This window comes from Acomys minous, assembly GCF_964271855.1.
Source record: "Acomys minous genome assembly, chromosome: 15".
NCBI classification, from domain to species: Eukaryota; Metazoa; Chordata; class Mammalia; order Rodentia; family Muridae; genus Acomys; species Acomys minous.
In genome coordinates, this window is record NC_140497.1 from 30,013,628 (window position 1) to 30,033,280 (window position 19,653).

Consider the following 19,653-nt stretch of genomic DNA (forward strand, 5'->3'; position numbering starts at 1 on the left):
TCAGCTTAATGCCTTTACCTAAGATTTTTAAGATGCCACTGTCATCTTCCTTGTCTTGGGTTAGGAGGAAAGGAAAACCTTCAACAGATTTGTGAAGAATTTTTACACTCCTTAAACACAGAAGGGATTCTCCAGAGCCTGGGTCTTATGATTTTAAAGTATTTTTTACTGCATACTTCCTGACATGTTTATTCAGGTTTCAGTGTGGTGTGTTAATATCTATAATTACATACACTTCTCTATTATGCATTTAAGACTGTGCCTTCTTAGGTGAACACTATACTATGTTTAATATATTTAATCTGATGGCCTACTTTGTTAACCAATAGTGAACATACTGCTGATGAAATAAAACTCACATTTGCTACTTAAAAATGCTACTATAACATTTTAATCATAATAACACGATATTAAAGGAGGCAATTGAAACTGGCCTTAACATTACTTCGCTGTACTTAATATTTTACTTATTTTTTCCTTCTCATTCATGAAAATACAGAATAGGCAATATATTTAATGGAAGTTTTGAGATTTTGAAATAATATTAATATAAGAAAACTGAATCAAATTATCATTTTTCTTACTGCATTTGAATAAAAGAAATTTATTTTTTTTTAAAATAGTGCCATGTTTTAAATTGATTTTAGAAATGGCAATGAGAAGAACTGGGAGATGGCTCAGTTATATGAATGCTTGTTTTGCAAACATGAAGACCTGTGTTCAAATATGAAGCCCCTATGCTATAAAAAAAAGTTAATTAAGTTTATTTTATGTGAGGGATTTAAGCCAATGTCATGGCCTAATTTTATTTTTATATAAATGGCATATGTAAGGCACCTTAATTTTTTTTAGAGGCAAAAACTCTCTGGGCAGCCAAGGTTGGTCTTGAACTCACCATCATCCTCCTGCCTCAGTCTCTTAAGTGTTTAGCTTACAGGCAAGCAGTGCCATACCCAACTCCAGGTTGTTCTTAATCATTTTTTTAAAAATTATCTGTCTATTCTGTGAGAGGTTCATTAGTAACTCCTCCCCTGTGAGGTACTTCCTAATATGAAATGTGTGTATAAAGGCAGGGGATTTAGCTCAGTGGTGGAGAAGTTCCCTTTTATATACGATGCTCTAGGTTTAATTTCCCAGTACTGCCAAAGAGAGCATATATAATGTACAATTTATGAATATTCAACTGAAAATGCCTAAGCAAATATTCATCCAATATATAGAGTGTACTTATTTTTCCTATCTGCTATACACTTCACAGTTGTGTTTCCCTGCACTCTCAAAGAAAAAACAACTATCCTGCATTTTATTTTAGTTTTTCCCTTGTTTTTTTTTTTTAAATAATTTTATCACATACGATTTTGCCCTTATTGATAATACAGTGGCTGTTTAGCTTCTTGATTTGAAACTTTATAAAGAGCCTGTTCTCTAAGATAATTTCTTGTTGCTGTTTTCAGCAAGATATTGAGTGAGATATGGTCTTTCATTGTCGAATGGTTGTAGTTCATGATTAAGCACCAGTAGTATGTTTAGATGTATCTTGTCCTAATTTATTTACCCACTACCATTGGTAGACACTGGATTATAGTTTGTATTTTTTTTTTTTCATTTCAAAGAGCAACACTGTGGCTGATCTTGCGCATGCCTCCTGGAGTCCTTTCTGGGGATCCACACAGCACCATCTTTGGTGCTTTTGTATATGTATGTGATTATCCAGTAGGAACCAAAATAAAAATTTGATTTTCTCAAATAAGTATTATTAGTTTAACCAAGCTATCAATATAAGCTGTAAAATGGATACTTAGTTATTTGAGTTTCAGAGGAGACCCTGTGTGACAGACAATTATGGCTATTTTTAAATGGTTGTAAATGAGAATATATATCTGATTGATTCTCTTTATTTACTTTTGTTTCTAATGATATCTAAATAAAAAATTCATTTGTTGAGCCATGCATCTTTATTGGGCCATCTTATCTATTACATAATTGATATCTTGACATAATTTTCTTTTTATAAACAATTTTCTACATTCTGTTCCCTTTAAATTTAAAAACATTTAAGGAAATAAGTATAATAATTATTATACCTATTATTATCATCACATTCTTTTTAAGATTCATAAAATAGTTATCTGTGAGGTTAAGTGACATGTCCATATTTTAAACTCTATCTACCTCTCAGAATATACTATATACCATTAATATTTTATAAGTACCTTTAGGCGTAATAGAGCAGACAAATGTGTTGTCATTCCTTTGAAAATACTGATTAAAATTTAAATTTATTCCTCAGTTCCATCTCTCTTATGCAGAGAAAGAATTGCTGGAGAGAGAGCCACGAGGAGAAGCCCATCAGGAAGTTCTGAGGCGAGCAGCCAAGGACCTTCCCATCTATACCAGGACTATGTCTGGAGGTAAGCAACGGTAATGCAGGCATTGGAGCAGCACCCAAGCAAGGCTCAGAAACCACGCTCACGTCCACGAACTGTCAAACGCTCATTTGAAGATGCTGCTGCTATTTCTTGAGTAGCTATTAAATCTTTCCAGTACGTTTCCGTAAAACAGAACGGAACCATGAGTCACAGGTGGCTCCAAGATCTCAGAACCGGCTCCAATTCTGTTCCTCCTACTCTGTCGTGACTTGGTGATGACTTAAGGACTGCTGAAGTCTGTATCTACAGCAGAAAACTTGCTTTAAAAGCTTTAGTTATAACTCTTTCTATTTATGTTTAATGAAGCAATATCCGCAATGGATGTAAAGCTAATACTTTTGCAAGTTTAAAAAAAAAAATAAGATTAAAGCAGTAATTGTGTGAATTATACAAAACATAATTTAGGTATTGCTGTCTTTTAAATGGAAACTGTTATACAAATAAACTAATAGAAAGTCTGCTTAGCTCATATTTAAGGTCATTTAACACCTAATTAAGTCATTGTCTTAAAAAACCAAGACACATGAACTACAGATAATTACTACCAAGACTTACCAAGACATGTTTTGTGGCTTTAAAGTTCTGCCTGCTCCATTATGACGCATTAGCCCAGCTGTCTGCTGAGTACTTAACATATAGCTAGACCAGGTGAGAATTCTTAAATATAAGATACACAAATGCTTTCAAAGATTTAGAATGAAAATGTAAGATGCTTCCTTAATGTTCCTATATGATTTCCATTTGCTTTCAGCTCACATTAGAACCATATTGAGTCTATGTGTGACACAATTTTCTCTGTAATTTAGTGTACCCTGTGAGGTTTGTGTAAAGAAGTACCATCTCAGAACCAGTCATCCAGATAGTCTGTGCCGCCTGGACTATTTAAGAAAAGATGCCATGGTTACCTGCAGGAACTAAAACCTTCTATTGAAAAAGCTTCTTCAGTGCTTGTTTATACACTTATTAACAGAGATCACAATTCACAGAGATGTGAGGTCTTTTCCAATTTATGCAACCAATAGCGTGTATGTACATATTCTGGAATATGTCTCTGTGGTGCGTCCTCATGCAGTTAGACACAGGAATACATTAGTTTAGCTGAGGCTGACTTTCTGTTGAGGAGCAGAAGTGAGCACACTTTCCCTGGAGGCCTCCTGGTCTTGGGGAATCTCTACAGAAAAGTCTGTCTCTAGGCAAATATTTTAATCCTTCCTGTTTCAAATGGGTTGAACATCTTTTAAAAAAAAAAAAACAAATTTAAATTCAGTATGCTTCGTAGAGTTTAAATTTGGAGTGATGCTTAAAACGTGGCTAATTGCATTTTCAGTGAGTTAAAGACTTAAGTGAGCTCTTTGTTCCCAGCAATCCGATACTGTGACAGATGCCAACTTATAAAACCAGACCGCTGCCATCACTGTTCCGTCTGTGATAAGTAAGAAAGCTTTCGCTTTTTGAATGTCTACATTGCTCGTGGTCGTGTTGTTCAGGCTTGCCTTACTGCTTTCCAGACTATCGCTGTAGCCCACGTTCGTGCCTTCTAGAACACTGTTTAGATGCATGAGTGGAATCAGTCCTTGTATTAAGAGCGGTGTGTAGCTTATGCCACAATTAGTGTCATTTCCCCAAGCTCATGATGATGTAATGTGCACATTTTTTAAAAAGCAGTTCTTGGGTGGCAAGGTCAGCTCAGCAAATGCTACTTCTGTGAGTGCTTTCCGCCTTTAAAAAGACACCTTGATCGGCTTCACATATTTATTGTTGTATTCTTGATATGGGACAGAAATAGTAACACTTGTCCTACAGATTGATAGTCAAGAGCAAATTCTACATAGACTTCGTGTAAATCTACAGAGGTTTTGCACTTCTTAATGCAAAGCAGTATTATATTAGTGTAATAGTCTTTAAAAAAGAAACTGATTTGTATCTTAAGGAATGCACATTTTGAAGTTTTATTATTCTAGCTAGAATCAGCTATAGAGACTGTTTTAGATGAAAGTGTCTGCTCTTCCTGGATTTTTATTTTTAAATAAGTAACTCTGTAGTATTTTACATGACATGACTGTTGGGAATATTTTGCATTTTATTATTATAATGGACATCATAATGTGTCATATTTTGTTTTTTGGGGTATGTTTAGATGTATTTTGAAGATGGATCATCATTGCCCATGGTGAGTATGAACCTATACTTAAAAAAAGTTTGTATCAGTTACTAAGTTAATATATATTGAGTCACTTTTTACAAATCTTTTTATAACTTGGTTACTGTACTTGTCCTAGGAGGCACTTCCAGGGTTAGTTTCTAGTCCTTAATTAGCTTCAAAGAGCCTGCATTTGGGAGAATTTCCATCAAATAATTTTAAAACTAGTGTGTCAATAGCATAAAAGTTAATTTTGCATGTTTTACATGCACAAGGGATATTCTTTTATGCACATATATAAGCACAAGTGCCCTAAAATACTTTCCAGAAATTTAAGTATTTATATATTAATTGTATGCCACAATACCTCAATAGAAGCTTATAATAAACTTTTAACAACTTATTTTAAATGAAACTGCATTAAGGGGTAGAAGAGTAAACATGCAAATGCACTGATATGGTTAAATAAGATTTTCTACTTACAACTTACTTGTGTTTTTTTTCCTACTTCTAAGTTACTAAATGACTTTATAGAAAGATCTACTAATGACGGTTGATTCTTCTACTCTTGTTGCCATGTTTTATTTAGTGCACATGTTGATCACGTTAAGGTTGCCATGGCTGAACTCAATCATTAATTATAATTATTGCACAGACTTTGCTTCTTCTAGGGATGACACAGTGAAGACATGAATGCTCATAAATCTACACTAGGCAGTTTGCAGTACAGAAGATTAGATTAGTGCAGGGGAAGATCAGAGATTTATGCTATATCTCTTACCATTACACTGCTCCCTTTTCTTCAGCAGGTTTCTTGCTTGAAAGTGTTAAGGATAGTCAACACCTATCAGGATGTTGGTCTTCTTTTTAAAAATCTGTATTATTGGTCCCTCGTTACGTTGGTCCTTTTGCTCCCCATTTTCTCTCAGCATGTTTTTCCCACCCAGCCAGTATCCTTAGTTACAAGTTTCCCTGATTTTCGTCCCCTTTTCCCCTATCTTCCAGTGCCCTCGACAGTGCCCTGTGAGCTCTCTCGCAGTGAGCAGCTCCTCTGTTTCATGGCATCCCTCTGTCTCAGGAACCTGTCTGTGTTCCCTCACCTCCCCATCAGGGCTTTCTTTTAACTGACTAAGGCTGCTCATCTCACAGCATGGTCGGCCCAAAAGTGCCAGGACGTGACCACCTGCAGGACCATGCCTTCAGCCAGCGAGGGCCTGACTAACAACTCAACGCTGTTGACATCCCACCCCCCACCCCCGCCTTCTATGGTGCCAGGGATCAAACCCTGGGCCTTGCATATGCCGGGGAAGCTCTCTGCCCTAAGCTGCATCTCCAGCGCTTCTAACCTTCTTTACATAAAGGCGAACACACAAACCTACCTACCTACTTACCTGATTCGGGAAGAACTGCTGTCTCAGGGTCTGCTTACAGGAAACTCATGTTGAGTATTCTCCTGTCTAGATTTCCTTGTGATCTAAACACGATTGCCAATAGCAAAATTATCAGGGCATAGAGTACATATGATTTTTTTTTCCATTTTAAGGAAAACTTGTGATAATAAAGAATGGAGAGGGGGGAACAATCAGATTTCTCCCGGGTCAGTGCATACCGTACCTCTTACCATCCGTTGTGAGATGCATAAACAGAAAATAGTGACAGGATTAGAGCAGTCTTTCTAAACCAGCAGTTATTATGGAAGAATAAGAAACTTGAGGATAATTGAACGATCTTTCACGCTTTGACAGATCCTATTAAGCAGGCATGAAAGAATAGCTAGACAACTGCAACTATTAAGAGATAAGCTTCTGAAGCGTAATTTCTTTGATCTGAAGTTTATTGAACTGTTTCCTGCACTAACATTCCCCAGGCTGCTGCTACCGCTGTTCCCACAGCATCCTCCCTACACACACACACACACACACACACACACACACACACACACACACACACACACACACACACCTGCAGAAATCAGCCGCTTTGTCAGTATGTGAGTGACTGGATGCCACGTGTCTCATATTCAGCAGGTGTCACATCAGTGGAGAATGCGACTTTTTTTTTTTTTTAAGATAGAATAAGCTGGGTGCTGATCTAGCAAGCATGAGGCCCCATGTTAATCTCTAGCATCACAAAGAAATGTAAGAATTTAATTTAAAAAATATAGAGGGTTAGGCATGTATCCCAGTGGTAGAGTACATGCTTAGTATGTGATGAAATCGGGAACTCAGCTTCAGTATGCCCCCTCTACAAAATTACAGACAAAGCATAGTGCGCTTATTAGCGTTCAAAAGCAAAGCAGTGAATAGGTTTTCTCACGTCTGTTTTTACTTCTTCCCTAATCACAGAGAACCACTGTTGCTATTGACATGGCTAGTGTTTAGCTCTAAATGTATCCATGTATACACTGCCCACACATATATGTGTGTGTGTGGTTTTTTTTAAAAAGTACAAATGGCTACAGAGTTGATAGATTGGATATGTTTCATTTCTTCATTCATAATATTCTGGAACCGTTTCCACATTACCATATCAAAATCTCTGTTCAGCTGTTCTGGGAGTATAATTTGTTAGTGGGATTTTAGGATATTAACAGATTGTACAGCTGCCTTTTAGTATAGGCCTTGTATATGGTTCTGAACTCAGAGCATTTGGAGCATTAAACAGTGCCTGTCCGTTTTGTATTTAGAGATCTGCAGGTCTGCGTGGGGACTTAAAATTACCCATTAGAATTTAGGAAACCAGTCTCAGACATATCATTTTAACTAAATGAGAGTTTCTATAGTGTTTATTTTATTCAAATTTTCTATTGGAGGAATGATTTTACTTTTAGCATAAACTTCTAATTAATTCTATCTTTAATACTTTGGCAGGCTCATCTAGTAACTCCCTCAAATAAAAGTAAATACTTTTAGCTTCAACGTATTGAATGTCCAGTGTATTTTAAAGACCATACATTTAAAAATTTATCTTTGTATACCGATAATAGCAAGATGTAGAAATTATTTGTCCTGAGGCTCAGCAAAGTTGAAGAGTGGACTCCAAGTCACACAGCTGTTTTTTTTTTTTTTTCTGGGAGTCTAAAAAGCTACTTTACTTCCAAAATAGTATATTCTCTTTCCGTACTAGGTTTATATAGCAGTTTCTGTGAAACACCCGGCAGCTATGATTTACACTAAACTGAAATGACATAACCCGAAATGTGTTGTTTTTGCATGAAACCATTGCCACCCTTCCTGGAAGATGCCTGTGCGCACGCAGCCTGACCCTCATTGGGCTAAAGTGAGCCTGCAATGGGCAATTACAATCTCTAACCAAGAGCTGTTGTGAAAAGAATATGTTGTTATTATTCAATATAAATATTCATCCTCTGATTCCTCTTGAAATGTACCTTCCAGAAGGTTCTATGAACATATATCAAATGGCGAAACACTTGGTTTTGATTCCATGTTCTATATTCTTGGGTCTTGCATGACAAATTGAATCAGGTCTTACTAAAACATGATCAAGATGATCTGCTTTCTATAAAAATGTCCTTCATCATGTAATAAAAGCCCTCTGTTTGCATTCCTTCAGAAAGAGGAGCAATGGTAACTCAGTTCACAGGTGCCCTTGCTTAACCTCACTCTGCCCGCATCCCACCTTTACTTATCCACTCTGCCTCTTGAAACCCACACTAGTAAACAAAGGCACTATCCCGCATTGTTTGGAGAGAGATCAACTAGAGGAAGCCTGTACAGGACTGTTTCCAATATTCTTTCTTGCCACTATTTTATTTCAGTGCCATAAAAAAACAATCTCCAAGATCTGTTTGCATTCCCACTGGGCCCTCTAAAGCTGCAGACATAACCGTTAACAAGTAATACCTATCTGCAATTTAGCTTATTTGTGAATTGCTTCTCCATGCACAAGATCTTTAAGTTCAAACTTACTAAAATCTCCAGCTGTTCCTTATGTTTTTGATGTATAAAAGCATAGTTTGGGAGAACATAGGTTGTTTTTTTTTTTTTAAAATCAAGAAAGGAAAAATGTTTTGTTTTATTACCAAGGTGGACAAAGAGAGGAGGAGGAAAGAGAGGGAGGGGGAAGGAAAGGGACTTGGGGGAAGAAGAAGAGAGAGGGAGGCTGACACTCTATGCAGTAGACGTGTCATCCCCGCTAACTGCGAGTTAACTCCATCATGTGTACCGACTGGTTTAGCCGTGGAGGCTGCGAACATTTGCAGAGGACCATGGAGTCATGCCCTTGTTAGACGGAAAACAGAGAAAGTGGCTACACATTGAAATGTACTCATTTCTGTGTTGTTGCTATTTATAACTGTGATTCTACCCTCCCCAAACCCATCATTATAATGATCTAAGAATAGGAATTGGGATTTAGAAATTTTCATATTTAAAATCATAGAATGTAGATCTTGACCTCAGAAGTTGTCTGAGCACTAATTTCCCAGTAAAGTAGATGAAATTCTAATAGGCTAGGTCACACCTCCAGAACCACATAATTATCTAATACCAAATGGGCATTATGTAAGCTCTACCTAGCTGCCTCACACTCCTCCTTTTCTTAATTCTAACATTTTGTATTCTTTGCTAATTCGATTGCCTCCATAATTTGGCATGCAGCAAGGAATATTGCGGGACTTCATCCAGTTTGGGGAAACTTAAAAGACTTTAACCTACTTAATCATAGTTGGAAACAGAATCCAGAGATGACCTAGTGAATTCTCCAAATCTGTTTGACTTTGTTAGGTCTGTCACAAACTCTCCGGCTTTAGGTGTGTGTTTATTTATGTAATTCTTTGTATATGCAGTGTAGAGACATTCCCTGTGATTGATTAAAATAGTATTAAGTATTGTGGCACAGAGGCTTAAGAGCACTGTCTGCTCTTCCAGAGGTTATGAGTTCAATTCCCAGCAACTACATGGTAGCTCACAACCATCTATAATGAGATTTGGCGCCCTCTTCTGTTAAGCAGGTGTACATGCAGGCAGAACACTGTATACATAATAAATAAGTAAATTTTTTAAAAATCGTATTAAGTATCATATATTGAATATCTAAGCTTCCTTTTCCATGTGTTAGAAAAAGTTATGGCTCATTATGAATGAAATGCTAATGAGTTTTAAATAAACATAAACCCCAAACCGATGCTATGTTTAAACATATTTATCCCTAGACTGGAGACGTACCTCATTAAGACTATTTTTGTTTTCTTGGCAGGGTGAACAATTGTGTTGGATTTTCAAATTATAAGTTCTTCCTCCTTTTCTTGGCTTACTCTCTGCTGTACTGCCTTTTCATCGCTGCTACAGATTTACAGTATTTTATCAGATTTTGGACAGTAAGTCTTTAGTGACTTTTCTACATAGCAACCTTCAGTAGTGAGTTATTTCAGACCCTGACTTTCTAGGGTTACTCTGTTTGCAGTCAGTCCTCATTATTCACAGTCTGTGTTTGCACATTTCATCCTCTCTCAGTTTATTTGTTACTTCCCAAGCGATGTACTCAGAACTACTTCAGCGGTTTCTAGACATGGGCATATTTGCACAGTGCACATTGCATATTCCTGCTGGAGGTGTACCATCTGCGTCTCCGCAGCCTATAAACAGATATGTTCTCCCATGGTCTGTTTGCTTCCATGTTTTGTTGTTGGGGGCTTTTGTTTGTTTGTGTTTTGTTTTACCTCTTGTTGATTTTTTTTTAATAGCACAAAACTATCTTTATGCATACTAACGAAAAGCTGGCTATTGTGTCTAAAACAAGACTGATGTGTCTTATGGAGAAAAATACATGCTTCATCCAGACAGTAATTGTAGCGCTGTTGTACAGAATTTCCATATCAATAAGTCAACGCAATATATTAAATAAGGGGCATTCAGGCAGAACACAACTCCAGACAAGGCTGTGAATAGGTCAGCATATGCCTAAGGCGTCATGAGGAAACCAATGTCTTGTTTCCCCGAGATCCATACTCAGGGTTCCATTGTTCAAGGCGATCTCATGCAGCACAATTACAGCGGATAATGAGAATTGACTATATAAGCAGATGTTTTTCTCAGTATTTAAAAATTCAAGTGTTTTCTCCACATGTGTTAAAGTTTAAACTGTTCTGTCTGCAATGTCCCGAAATTTTATTACATATTCCATTAATAAGCTTTAGGTAATTCATTTTGTTTTTTTTTTTTTTTACAATATATTCTAAATAAAGGCAAAACAAAACTATGGAGTATGTAAACAATTCAGAGACATTCCTGGTGAACACGAAATGATGATAAGAAAGCATTCTCCTCCTTGCTAGAATTGCTTTCTCACTGAATTTTCTTTTATTTTCATTAAATTATCTTTTTACTGTGGCAAGAATTTCTGAATTGCTGAGTAATTTATATGAGACTTAAACCAAATTTAATACTAAGGAGTTATTGAATGCTTACTTTGTGCTGGTCCCATTGCTAAGAAACAGAAAAACACATGTAGGTGGGCGTGTTTCTAGCATTCAGAGATACTTCCAGGGTCCTCTTGCTCCCCAGCGAATGTCTTCCAGACTGCGCTCTCCCTGCCCCCCATTCCTGTGGGTGGTTTCCATTCCAAACCTCAACTACATCTGCACAGGACAGACCAAAGTTCCTGTCATGCAGACCTTACTGTCAAAAGCTGCCGGCTGGGGTCTCACCACCTATGTCAATGGCTAACACTGTAGGGAAGTGATTCACTGTGATCATGTCAGAACGGGAGGCCCCTGGCATCTTGGGTGCTTTACTGAATGTCAGGCCCCCTGCCCTCATTCTAGAGCCAACACATCCCTCTTGGATTTGTAAACCGTCAAGGACAAATAGGTTTTGCAGAGCTGGCTAGTTTCAATTATGGGCATTATTTCAGGCAGGCCTTACCAATGTGGATCTTTTCTGTGATGCTATTAACAGAACCTAAAGTGTTATTTGTGAAGGTGTGTCCCCTGTATTCGATTACTTGATGCTGTTGTTCATAGTAATCTAAAGTATCAATGAGAATAGGAACTAAATTATGCCAAATAATCTGTATTTTTCTGGCACTATAATCAAAAATCATTGAAACATTTATGAATGTGTGACACGCTAATCACATGTTCAGGCAGTAAATTTAAAGCTCCATTTTATAGTTTCTTTTATCTCATTTACAGTAAGAATAGTTTATGCTGCCATGCGTTTTTTTCTAGGACTTGATTTGGTTATGCAAAGCAGAATAAATATTCCAACTTTAATCTTTCCTGAATATATAGTTCATATACTAGTAAGCCTTTAATTTACTATGAAATGTATATTTACTCTTCTTCAAAATTAGCATGAAGTTATGTATCATTTTCTATCTCTAAATTATTTAAAGAAGACAATTGTATTATCTAATTAATAAATGTATGGGAATATCCATTCATCCTTTTGACAAAATGTTTTGTTTTCTGCCTTTCCTTATAGAATGGTCTGCCTGATACTCAAGCCAAGTTCCATATTATGTTTTTATTCTTTGCTGCAGCTATGTTTTCTGTCAGCTTGTCCTCTCTGTTTGGTTATCATTGTTGGCTAGTCAGCAAAAATAAATCTACATTAGGTGAGTATCCAATTATTACAGAGAACAGAACTTTAAATACATATGCAGCCATTCACTAAAAATTGTCACATGTGTGTAACCAATGTGTCTTAAAGTTGTCAAAGAAAATTTTCTTATTTGCCATGTGTTTTGTTATGTCATATAGACATGTCCATTCCTTGTGTACATTAATTGACTGTGCATGGTGTGAGAACAAAGGAAAATCAGCCTATTAAGGAGCACAAAGGAAAAACATAAGAGCAGTTATAAAATGCAGAGTACTTTGAAGGAAACAAACAGGCAATGAAGTACGACAGAAGGGCTGGAGATGGTGCCATTTTGAATGACTTGTCAAAGAAGACCTCACCACACCAAGAAATAGTCAGTATGAAGAGTTAACCATAGAAAGATCCAGAGCATCATAGGCACAGAACAGAGTCTGTTAGAAAGCTCCACAGACAAGGAGTGATAGATAGTGTTAATTGATAAACAAAATCTAGACTCACCTGGGGGATGGGCCTCTGAGCAGGCCTCAGATAAGGGGCCGGGATTATCTCAATTACCTTAACTGATGGGAGAAGAACCACCTACTGTGGGTGACATCATTCTCTAGCTGGGATCCTGAGCCATCTAAATGAAGGAAGGGACTGAAGAGCAGCCTGCCTTCACTGTTCTCTCCATCTGACTGTGAATATAATGTATCTACCAGCTCCACGTTCCTGCCCGAGCAGCTTCCCTGCCGTGGTGGGCTGCAGTGTGCAACTGTGAGCCAAATAAACTCTTTCTCCCTTACGTTGCTTTCATCAAAATAGTTTTCCCAGGAAAAGAAACGAAGACATAAGAAACTAAGCAGGCCTTCGAGGGAAAGGGACAACTGCACATGCCCGTACTGAAAAGGAAGAGATATCTTAGCTGGTAACTGAATACTGTGATAAGCCGGTAAAGGAGTGGAGTGGAAACCCAAAGCAAGCAGAGGGGAGGACACATGAATATGGACAATAATAGGAAGGAAGGAAGAAAATAAATAAATGAAGCCGATAACTGTTATCTTTAATACAACTAATTTGACAAAGCTTAGCTAGGGGGAAAAAAAAAGTAAGAGTTATTACCAAAGTGAGCAGCAAGGGTGCAGCATAGCTGACTTCACATGAAGGATCTTCAGAGGACTGCGTGAAATGGCGTGGTGGAAAATGACCAGAAGCAATGCACCAAACTGACTGCAGAAACAGCAGGGCCACACGGGCAAGACCCTGTCTAATAAAGAAGTTCTTGTTAAGTTTTGTTTTGTTTCATTCTTAAAGCTGAACATCCAGGAGCGACAAAGGCTTAAGATTTCATAACATCACATTTCTCTTAGCATCTGACTCTCCCCTAGTTAGATTTTTGTCTCCAAAATGATGGGCAAAGTCCTTATGCCTCCAAATGTGTTCGTATCCTAAAATTAAGATTTGAGCATTCTCTTCGCACAGTTACTCAAGAGGAAAGCGTTACTCAATGAAAAGAACGCTTGATGGCCTTGCCATCATGAAGTTCCAGAAGTCCATCTATCTGATGTGTGACTGCGGGCAATTCTAACGTCTTTTTGGACCACAGCTTTGATGCATAGAGTGGACATGGCTAGATATCTCTCTCTGGGGGTTGGATTTTTATTTGGACAAGCTGGCTATAAAGTACACTTATAAGGCAGCTGGAAAAGTCATGATGGGATAAAAGTTTCAATAAAGTTAAAAATGGAGTTGACTTAATGAGGTGATCAAGTATATGTAAAATATAATCACATTTTGTTAAAATGTATATTTAAATATTTCAATATTATTCAGTCTGTCCACCCATTTATAGTCGAGAAACCTAGAATGTGGGATGGCAGAGTAGCTCAGTAGTTTAAAAAATAAAACTTGCCAAAAAGGTTGATAATCTGAGTTCAATCCTCGTATCCTACATTAAGGTGGGAGAGCCCTCTTCACAGTGTCGTCCCCTGACCTCTTCATGCAAACACACTAATAATAATAAAACAAAAACCTGAAAGATATAAGTTTTAATTTATTCACTCATTTGTGTTTTCTGTTTTTCTCTTGTATGCATGTATTCTTATAATAATTTAAAAAATTAAAACAGACCTACTCATTTAGTACCTTAAACCAGAACAGACAACCTGTATTTCAGGGTTATGGCTAGCTTCCTGAGTACTCTTGGGAGGCTACCCGTCGGTTCCTAGTGTTTCCTCAGCCTACTTGTTTCGGTATTAGGGATGCTAATATATGCATTCTGTATCTATGGCATTACTTCTCTGTTTCTCTTAGAGGCATTCAGAAATCCAGTATTTAGACATGGAACCGATAAGAACGGATTCAGCTTGGGTTTCAGTAAAAACATGCGACAAGTTTTTGGTGACGAGAAAAAGTACTGGCTGCTACCAATATTTTCAAGGTACTTTGTTCTGTATGGTTTTTTATTAAACTAATGAAAGTAAGCAAAGAAAAAAGAGAGTCAAGTCTGTTGTTTTTCTTCCTGTGGGTTTCTGGAGCAGTGGTTCTCAACCTGCGGGTCATAATCCCTTTGGGTGTTTAATGACCCTCTCACAGGGGTCTCATATCAGATATTCTATGAATTGGGTATTTACATTATGACTTATAACAGCAAAATTAACAGCTAGGATGTAGCAACGAAGTAATTGTACGGTTGGGAGTCACCACAGTGTGTGGAACTGTGTTAAGGAGTCGCGCCATTAGGAAGGTTGAGAACCCCTGCTCTGGAGTATTGTTTTAGGGATGCACTGTTGAGTGTGGAAAGCCGCTAACACACTGACCCACGTGGTGTTTTCTAATTACAGTCAAGGTGATGGATGTTCCTTTCCAACTTGCCTTGTTAACCAGGATCCTGAACAACCGTCCACTCCTGCAGGACTAAATTCAACAGCTAAAAAGTAATGCTGCCTTTCTTTTTTCCTGTTTTGTTTCCAAGTGATGTATTTTATTCTGTTGTGTCTTACTTGCAATGATGGCGGGAGGTGATGGTTTAACAGGAAGGATACATCTTTTCAGTAACATTCATACAGTTCTGTCCACAGTGGTAGGAGTAAAGACAACAGGTGTTAAACCTCTAAGCATTTTAGTTGAGTAAAATACATTATGATTTTGGGTTGTAAGCAGAGCATTTAATGGTTGATCCATCTCTCTAGCCCAAGATATACTATGATTTAAAAATATTAATAATATTTAAATAAATAATGTAAGTCAAAAACAGTTGCCCTCTGCTCCTCTGAGAAGTCAAAGTAGAATTCCTCTCTCACCCTCTGGGCCTTTCCTCTGAGGTAATGTTTATAAAGGTTAAAGAAAATTCCTTAAATTGGATCTTTGGAGATCAAAAGGACCCCCAGGCATCCATTTGAGGGTTCAGGGGGCTCTGAAAGGCCTCTAAGTCCTACCTGAGTTCATGTACAAGTGTGTATGTGTGCGTGTATGTGTTTTAGTCTATCAAGGATTTGGGGATAGCAACATGAAGATTGAAGTTTAATTCTTACTTTTCACTAACTGGAGAAAGGAAAAAGGGACAAAACCAATCAATTTGCTGTATAGGAATTTTCTTTTTTAAAAGAAAAATAACTATGTCCTTTTTTTTTTTTAAGAAGGGTACATATGCCTTGCTGGAAATTTTTAAAAGAGATGTGTTTATTTTATTTTTATTTTTGTGCGTAAGTGTTTTGCCTGCATGTATGCACATGTGCTACATGCTTGCCTGCTACCACAGGTTTCAAAAGGGAGTCAGGTCCCCTGTGATTGCAGTTTCAGACAGTTGTGAGCCACCATATGTATATGGGAATTCCCTTAACTGATGAGCCACTTCTCCAACCCCTATATGAGGATTTCCAGTGGTTTGAAATGTTAATCTTATGTGTTTATATGAGTAACAACATACTGACTTTAAAACGAAAGTCAAAATTATAAAGTCAAGGCAAAAGTATAAACATTATTTATAAAATTTTAGACATTTTCTTCATTCCTATAATTTCAGATGCACAGGGCCACTTACCCTGTAAATATTCCATATTGGTTACAGTGCTTTTTCCCTATGGATTCTGGAATGTTCCCAGAATTATTTTCAAGGCTGTGATCCTGGCAAACATTCCAAAATCACATTAAAGTTTTTAAAGGACTTAAAACATATTTGTCACCCCGTCTTTAGTGTGAGCTGTGTACAGATCAAATTCTACCCATTAGTGAAAAGGCTGTTGTGATGCCTTTCGCGGAGACACTCAAAGGCATCAGTCACTTCCTGAGTCAAGCTATATGCGCTTTGGCTTGAAATGTATACACACTTAAATGTTAATGGATTCTTCTACACATCAAAGAAATAAACTGAATTCTAATAAATTATTTAGGATATGTTTTCAAAGTTTTGCAAAATTTAATAGTAGATTACATTAATATTATTGACTCCCTGTTAAGTGCTTTTGGTACCTTAAGAATCTGTAGGCTTTAGAAGCACCATTTTCTCCATCTTTTCAGTACTGTAACAGTGGTTCTCAGCCTTCCTACTGTTGCGACCCTTTAATACAGTTCTTCGTGTGGCGGTGACCCCCAAACATAAAACCATTTTCATTGCTACTTCATAAGTGTGATTGTGCTACTGTTCTGAACTGTAGTGTAAACATGTGATATTCTGATATGCGACCCCCACCACCAAAGGGAATGTGTTCCACAGGGTGAGAGCCCGTTGGGGGAAAATGCTACTTCTGGCAGAATTAGCCTGCTAAGGGAACCTGAATGTGTTCCCAACGGGCATTTCTTCTCTTTCGTTTAAATGTTGAGGCTGAATTTAAGCATCTAAGGGGCATCCTGAGTTTAAGGCCAGCTTGGGCTATGTAGCAAGTTAAAGACTAGACTGGCCTACATAGAGAGACTGATTCAAGTCAAAGGCCTGAGATGTAGTTCAGTGGTAGAACTCAAGCCTATTATATGTGCAAGGCCTTAAGTTTGATTCCTTAACACTGCAGAAATTATATGGATAGATATAGATATCAAAGCTAACAAATGTGCGTGCCTGGCCTACTAGACAGTTTCATATCTGCCCTTGAAACCTCTCTCATGTCATTCCCTCTCATTTTCTCACTATTTCCAACCCACAAACACAAAGGTCTTCTTCCGTTTCTAGACTCTGCACACTGCACATTGCATTTAGTGCCTTTGTACTTGCCAGTTCTCGTCTGCTCCCAAGCAACAGCATTGAGAACCATCATGGGGGGAAGGGGAGGAGCGTTGAGAGTTAGACAGGCTTTCACGTTACTATGGAGCTAATGATGACTTTAAACTCCTGATCTTCTTCCCCTTCATCCCCCAGTGCTAGAATTGTAGGGGTCTGTTACCCTTCCCTGTACACAAGAGGCCATGTCCAATAACATTTGGATACAAATATTTCATTGCAAGAAGCATAGGAGGTCATTGAGTTTACTGTTATCACCTGATTGTATGTGTATTAGTCTTTCTTCCTTAATGGTAAAATTTCCATGATTGTGAAGGCTTCATTCTTTGATGCAATAGATATGTGATAAATATTGTTACATAACTAGATTTGTTGTAATCATATTGGCAATAATTGAATTCTCAAGGAGTCCCTCAACCACTGGTTAATTATCATGTTGTGCTTGTCCTAGCATTCCTTACGCAAGGAATAAGAAGAGTAAAAGTAGAACTGTCATATTTATGAATGGTGCAAGCCTGTATGGGCGTAGCCTTTTAAAGATTTGCTTCTATTTAGGGACGGGCATGGTGGCGCACGCCTTTAGTCCCAGCACTCAGGAGACAGAGGCAGGTGGATTGCTGTGAGTTTGAGGCCAGTCTGGTCTACAAAGTGAGTCCAGGACAGTCAAGACTACACAGAGAAACCCTGTCTCAAAAAAAAAAAACCCCAAAAAATTTTGCTTCTTTTTAATTGATTTATTAAATTATTAAAATTTAAAAGGTAATAACTGTTGAAGCCACAAGAAAGAAATTAAAGTATTCAGACATTTTAAAAGCAAGGCAGCTATCATGATGCAAAAGCTGATCTTTATAGCCTTTGAAATAGTCAGTATAATTAATGAAATGTGAAATTATCCTTGGAAAGATTTTAAGATAGTTCCTTTTTAAAACATTGTTCTAATTTTATGAGGGTACCCTAAAAGAGTTCCTGTGCTAATATGTGTCCCTAAATTAAGTAGTATTTTATGTTTATTTTCTATGCCATCAAATATGTTATTATGTAGCAAGTTTAACTATTTTTTTTAAATAAAATTCTGTTTTCAAGATTCTTTTACTTCCCAAATTGTATATTAGGGTTCTGAGACCTGATAATATTGGATGTGTTAAAAATTCCTGTAACATATGGTTCAACTTTGTTTAACTTACAAAAGGACAGGAGTGCTTATTTGAAGCTGACTTGTGTCACATGCCAAACACAAGTCAATTTTTTCTTTGACTTTTCTTCCTACCTTCGTCTTCATATTCCCTCCATGCACACATATCAGTTAATATATATATTTACACACATATTAAGGATATATATATATACATTAAGGATATATATATCCTTAACCTGGTAATTTAATGTAGTGCGTGTGGGATGTGCCTCATATGTATTGCATTTCTACATGTATGTGAGTGCACATATGTGTATAGATGCACATATGTGTGTGTATGCACATGCATGTATGCATGTGCATGTGTTGGCTCTAGGCGACATCTGGAGTCATCTTTGATCTTTTGCCACCTTATTCATCAAGCTAAGGGTCCTTCCATTGGTTCTGGAGCTCATCATCTTGGCTAGCCTAGCTAGCTTGTTTGCTCCAGGGAAACCATTTTTCAGTTTCCCGAGCACTGGCGTTGCAGGTGTGTCACTGTGCCCACCATGTATTTACACAGGTCTGGGTTCTCATGCTTGCATGCCAAATGCTTTACCCACTGAGCAGCGTCGATGGCTCTCAACCTTGTTTTAAAGCCAAACTTCATATTATTGTCATGAGAAGCTAGTGTTACTGGCATAAATAAAACTTAATACACAATTATGAAATAGCTGCTATTGCATTTTAAGTAAATCCCATTGCATGCTGCAGGGAATTTAGCATTTTTTGACTCTGAGAATATTTTCTGTATTCAAAATGGACATTTCCCAGAGTTGGGGACTGTCACCTTAGCATCACCAGGAATTCAAGAAGACCAAACAGAAGGATTCTCGTGTGGAGAATCTGGTTAAAGCTTTCTCTCGCAGTCCTCGGTTACCTTGGGCCCGACCTCAGACCATCGTGCATTGTCAGAGGTCCCTCATTTTATTCTTTTGAGAAATATCCGACAGTGCTGTTAAGAGTTAACTTATGTCATCTAGAGCAGAATACCAAGAAGAGACATGATACCCTATGAGCATATACAGGGGGAGGAGGTCCCCCTCAGTCACAGTCATAGGGGAGGGGAGTAAGGGGAAAATGGGAGGGAGGGAGGAATGGGAGGATACAGGGAGGGGATAACCATTGAGATGTAATATGAATAAATTAATAAA

The 19,653-nt window shown here is 37.5% G+C and overlaps 1 protein-coding gene across 3 annotated transcripts in view; it reads left to right on the plus strand.

Moving 5' to 3' along the window:
- The window catches only part of ZDHHC2 (zDHHC palmitoyltransferase 2), a 60,515-nt gene that overhangs the window by 33,776 nt on the left and 7,086 nt on the right, over positions 1 to 19,653 (plus strand). For 2 of the 3 annotated variants that reach the window (XM_084759676.1, XM_084759677.1), the window contains exons 4-10: positions 2,291 to 2,411; positions 3,792 to 3,861; positions 4,567 to 4,599; positions 9,787 to 9,907; positions 12,015 to 12,147; positions 14,427 to 14,553; positions 14,957 to 15,049. In XM_084759676.1, the coding sequence (XP_084615802.1) occupies positions 2,291 to 2,411; positions 3,792 to 3,861; positions 4,567 to 4,599; positions 9,787 to 9,907; positions 12,015 to 12,147; positions 14,427 to 14,553; positions 14,957 to 15,049 (698 nt within the window). The remainder of the gene's footprint in view (positions 1 to 2,290; positions 2,412 to 3,791; positions 3,862 to 4,566; positions 4,600 to 9,786; positions 9,908 to 12,014; positions 12,148 to 14,426; positions 14,554 to 14,956; positions 15,050 to 19,653) is intronic. The other variant, XM_084759678.1, reaches the window with a different exon arrangement.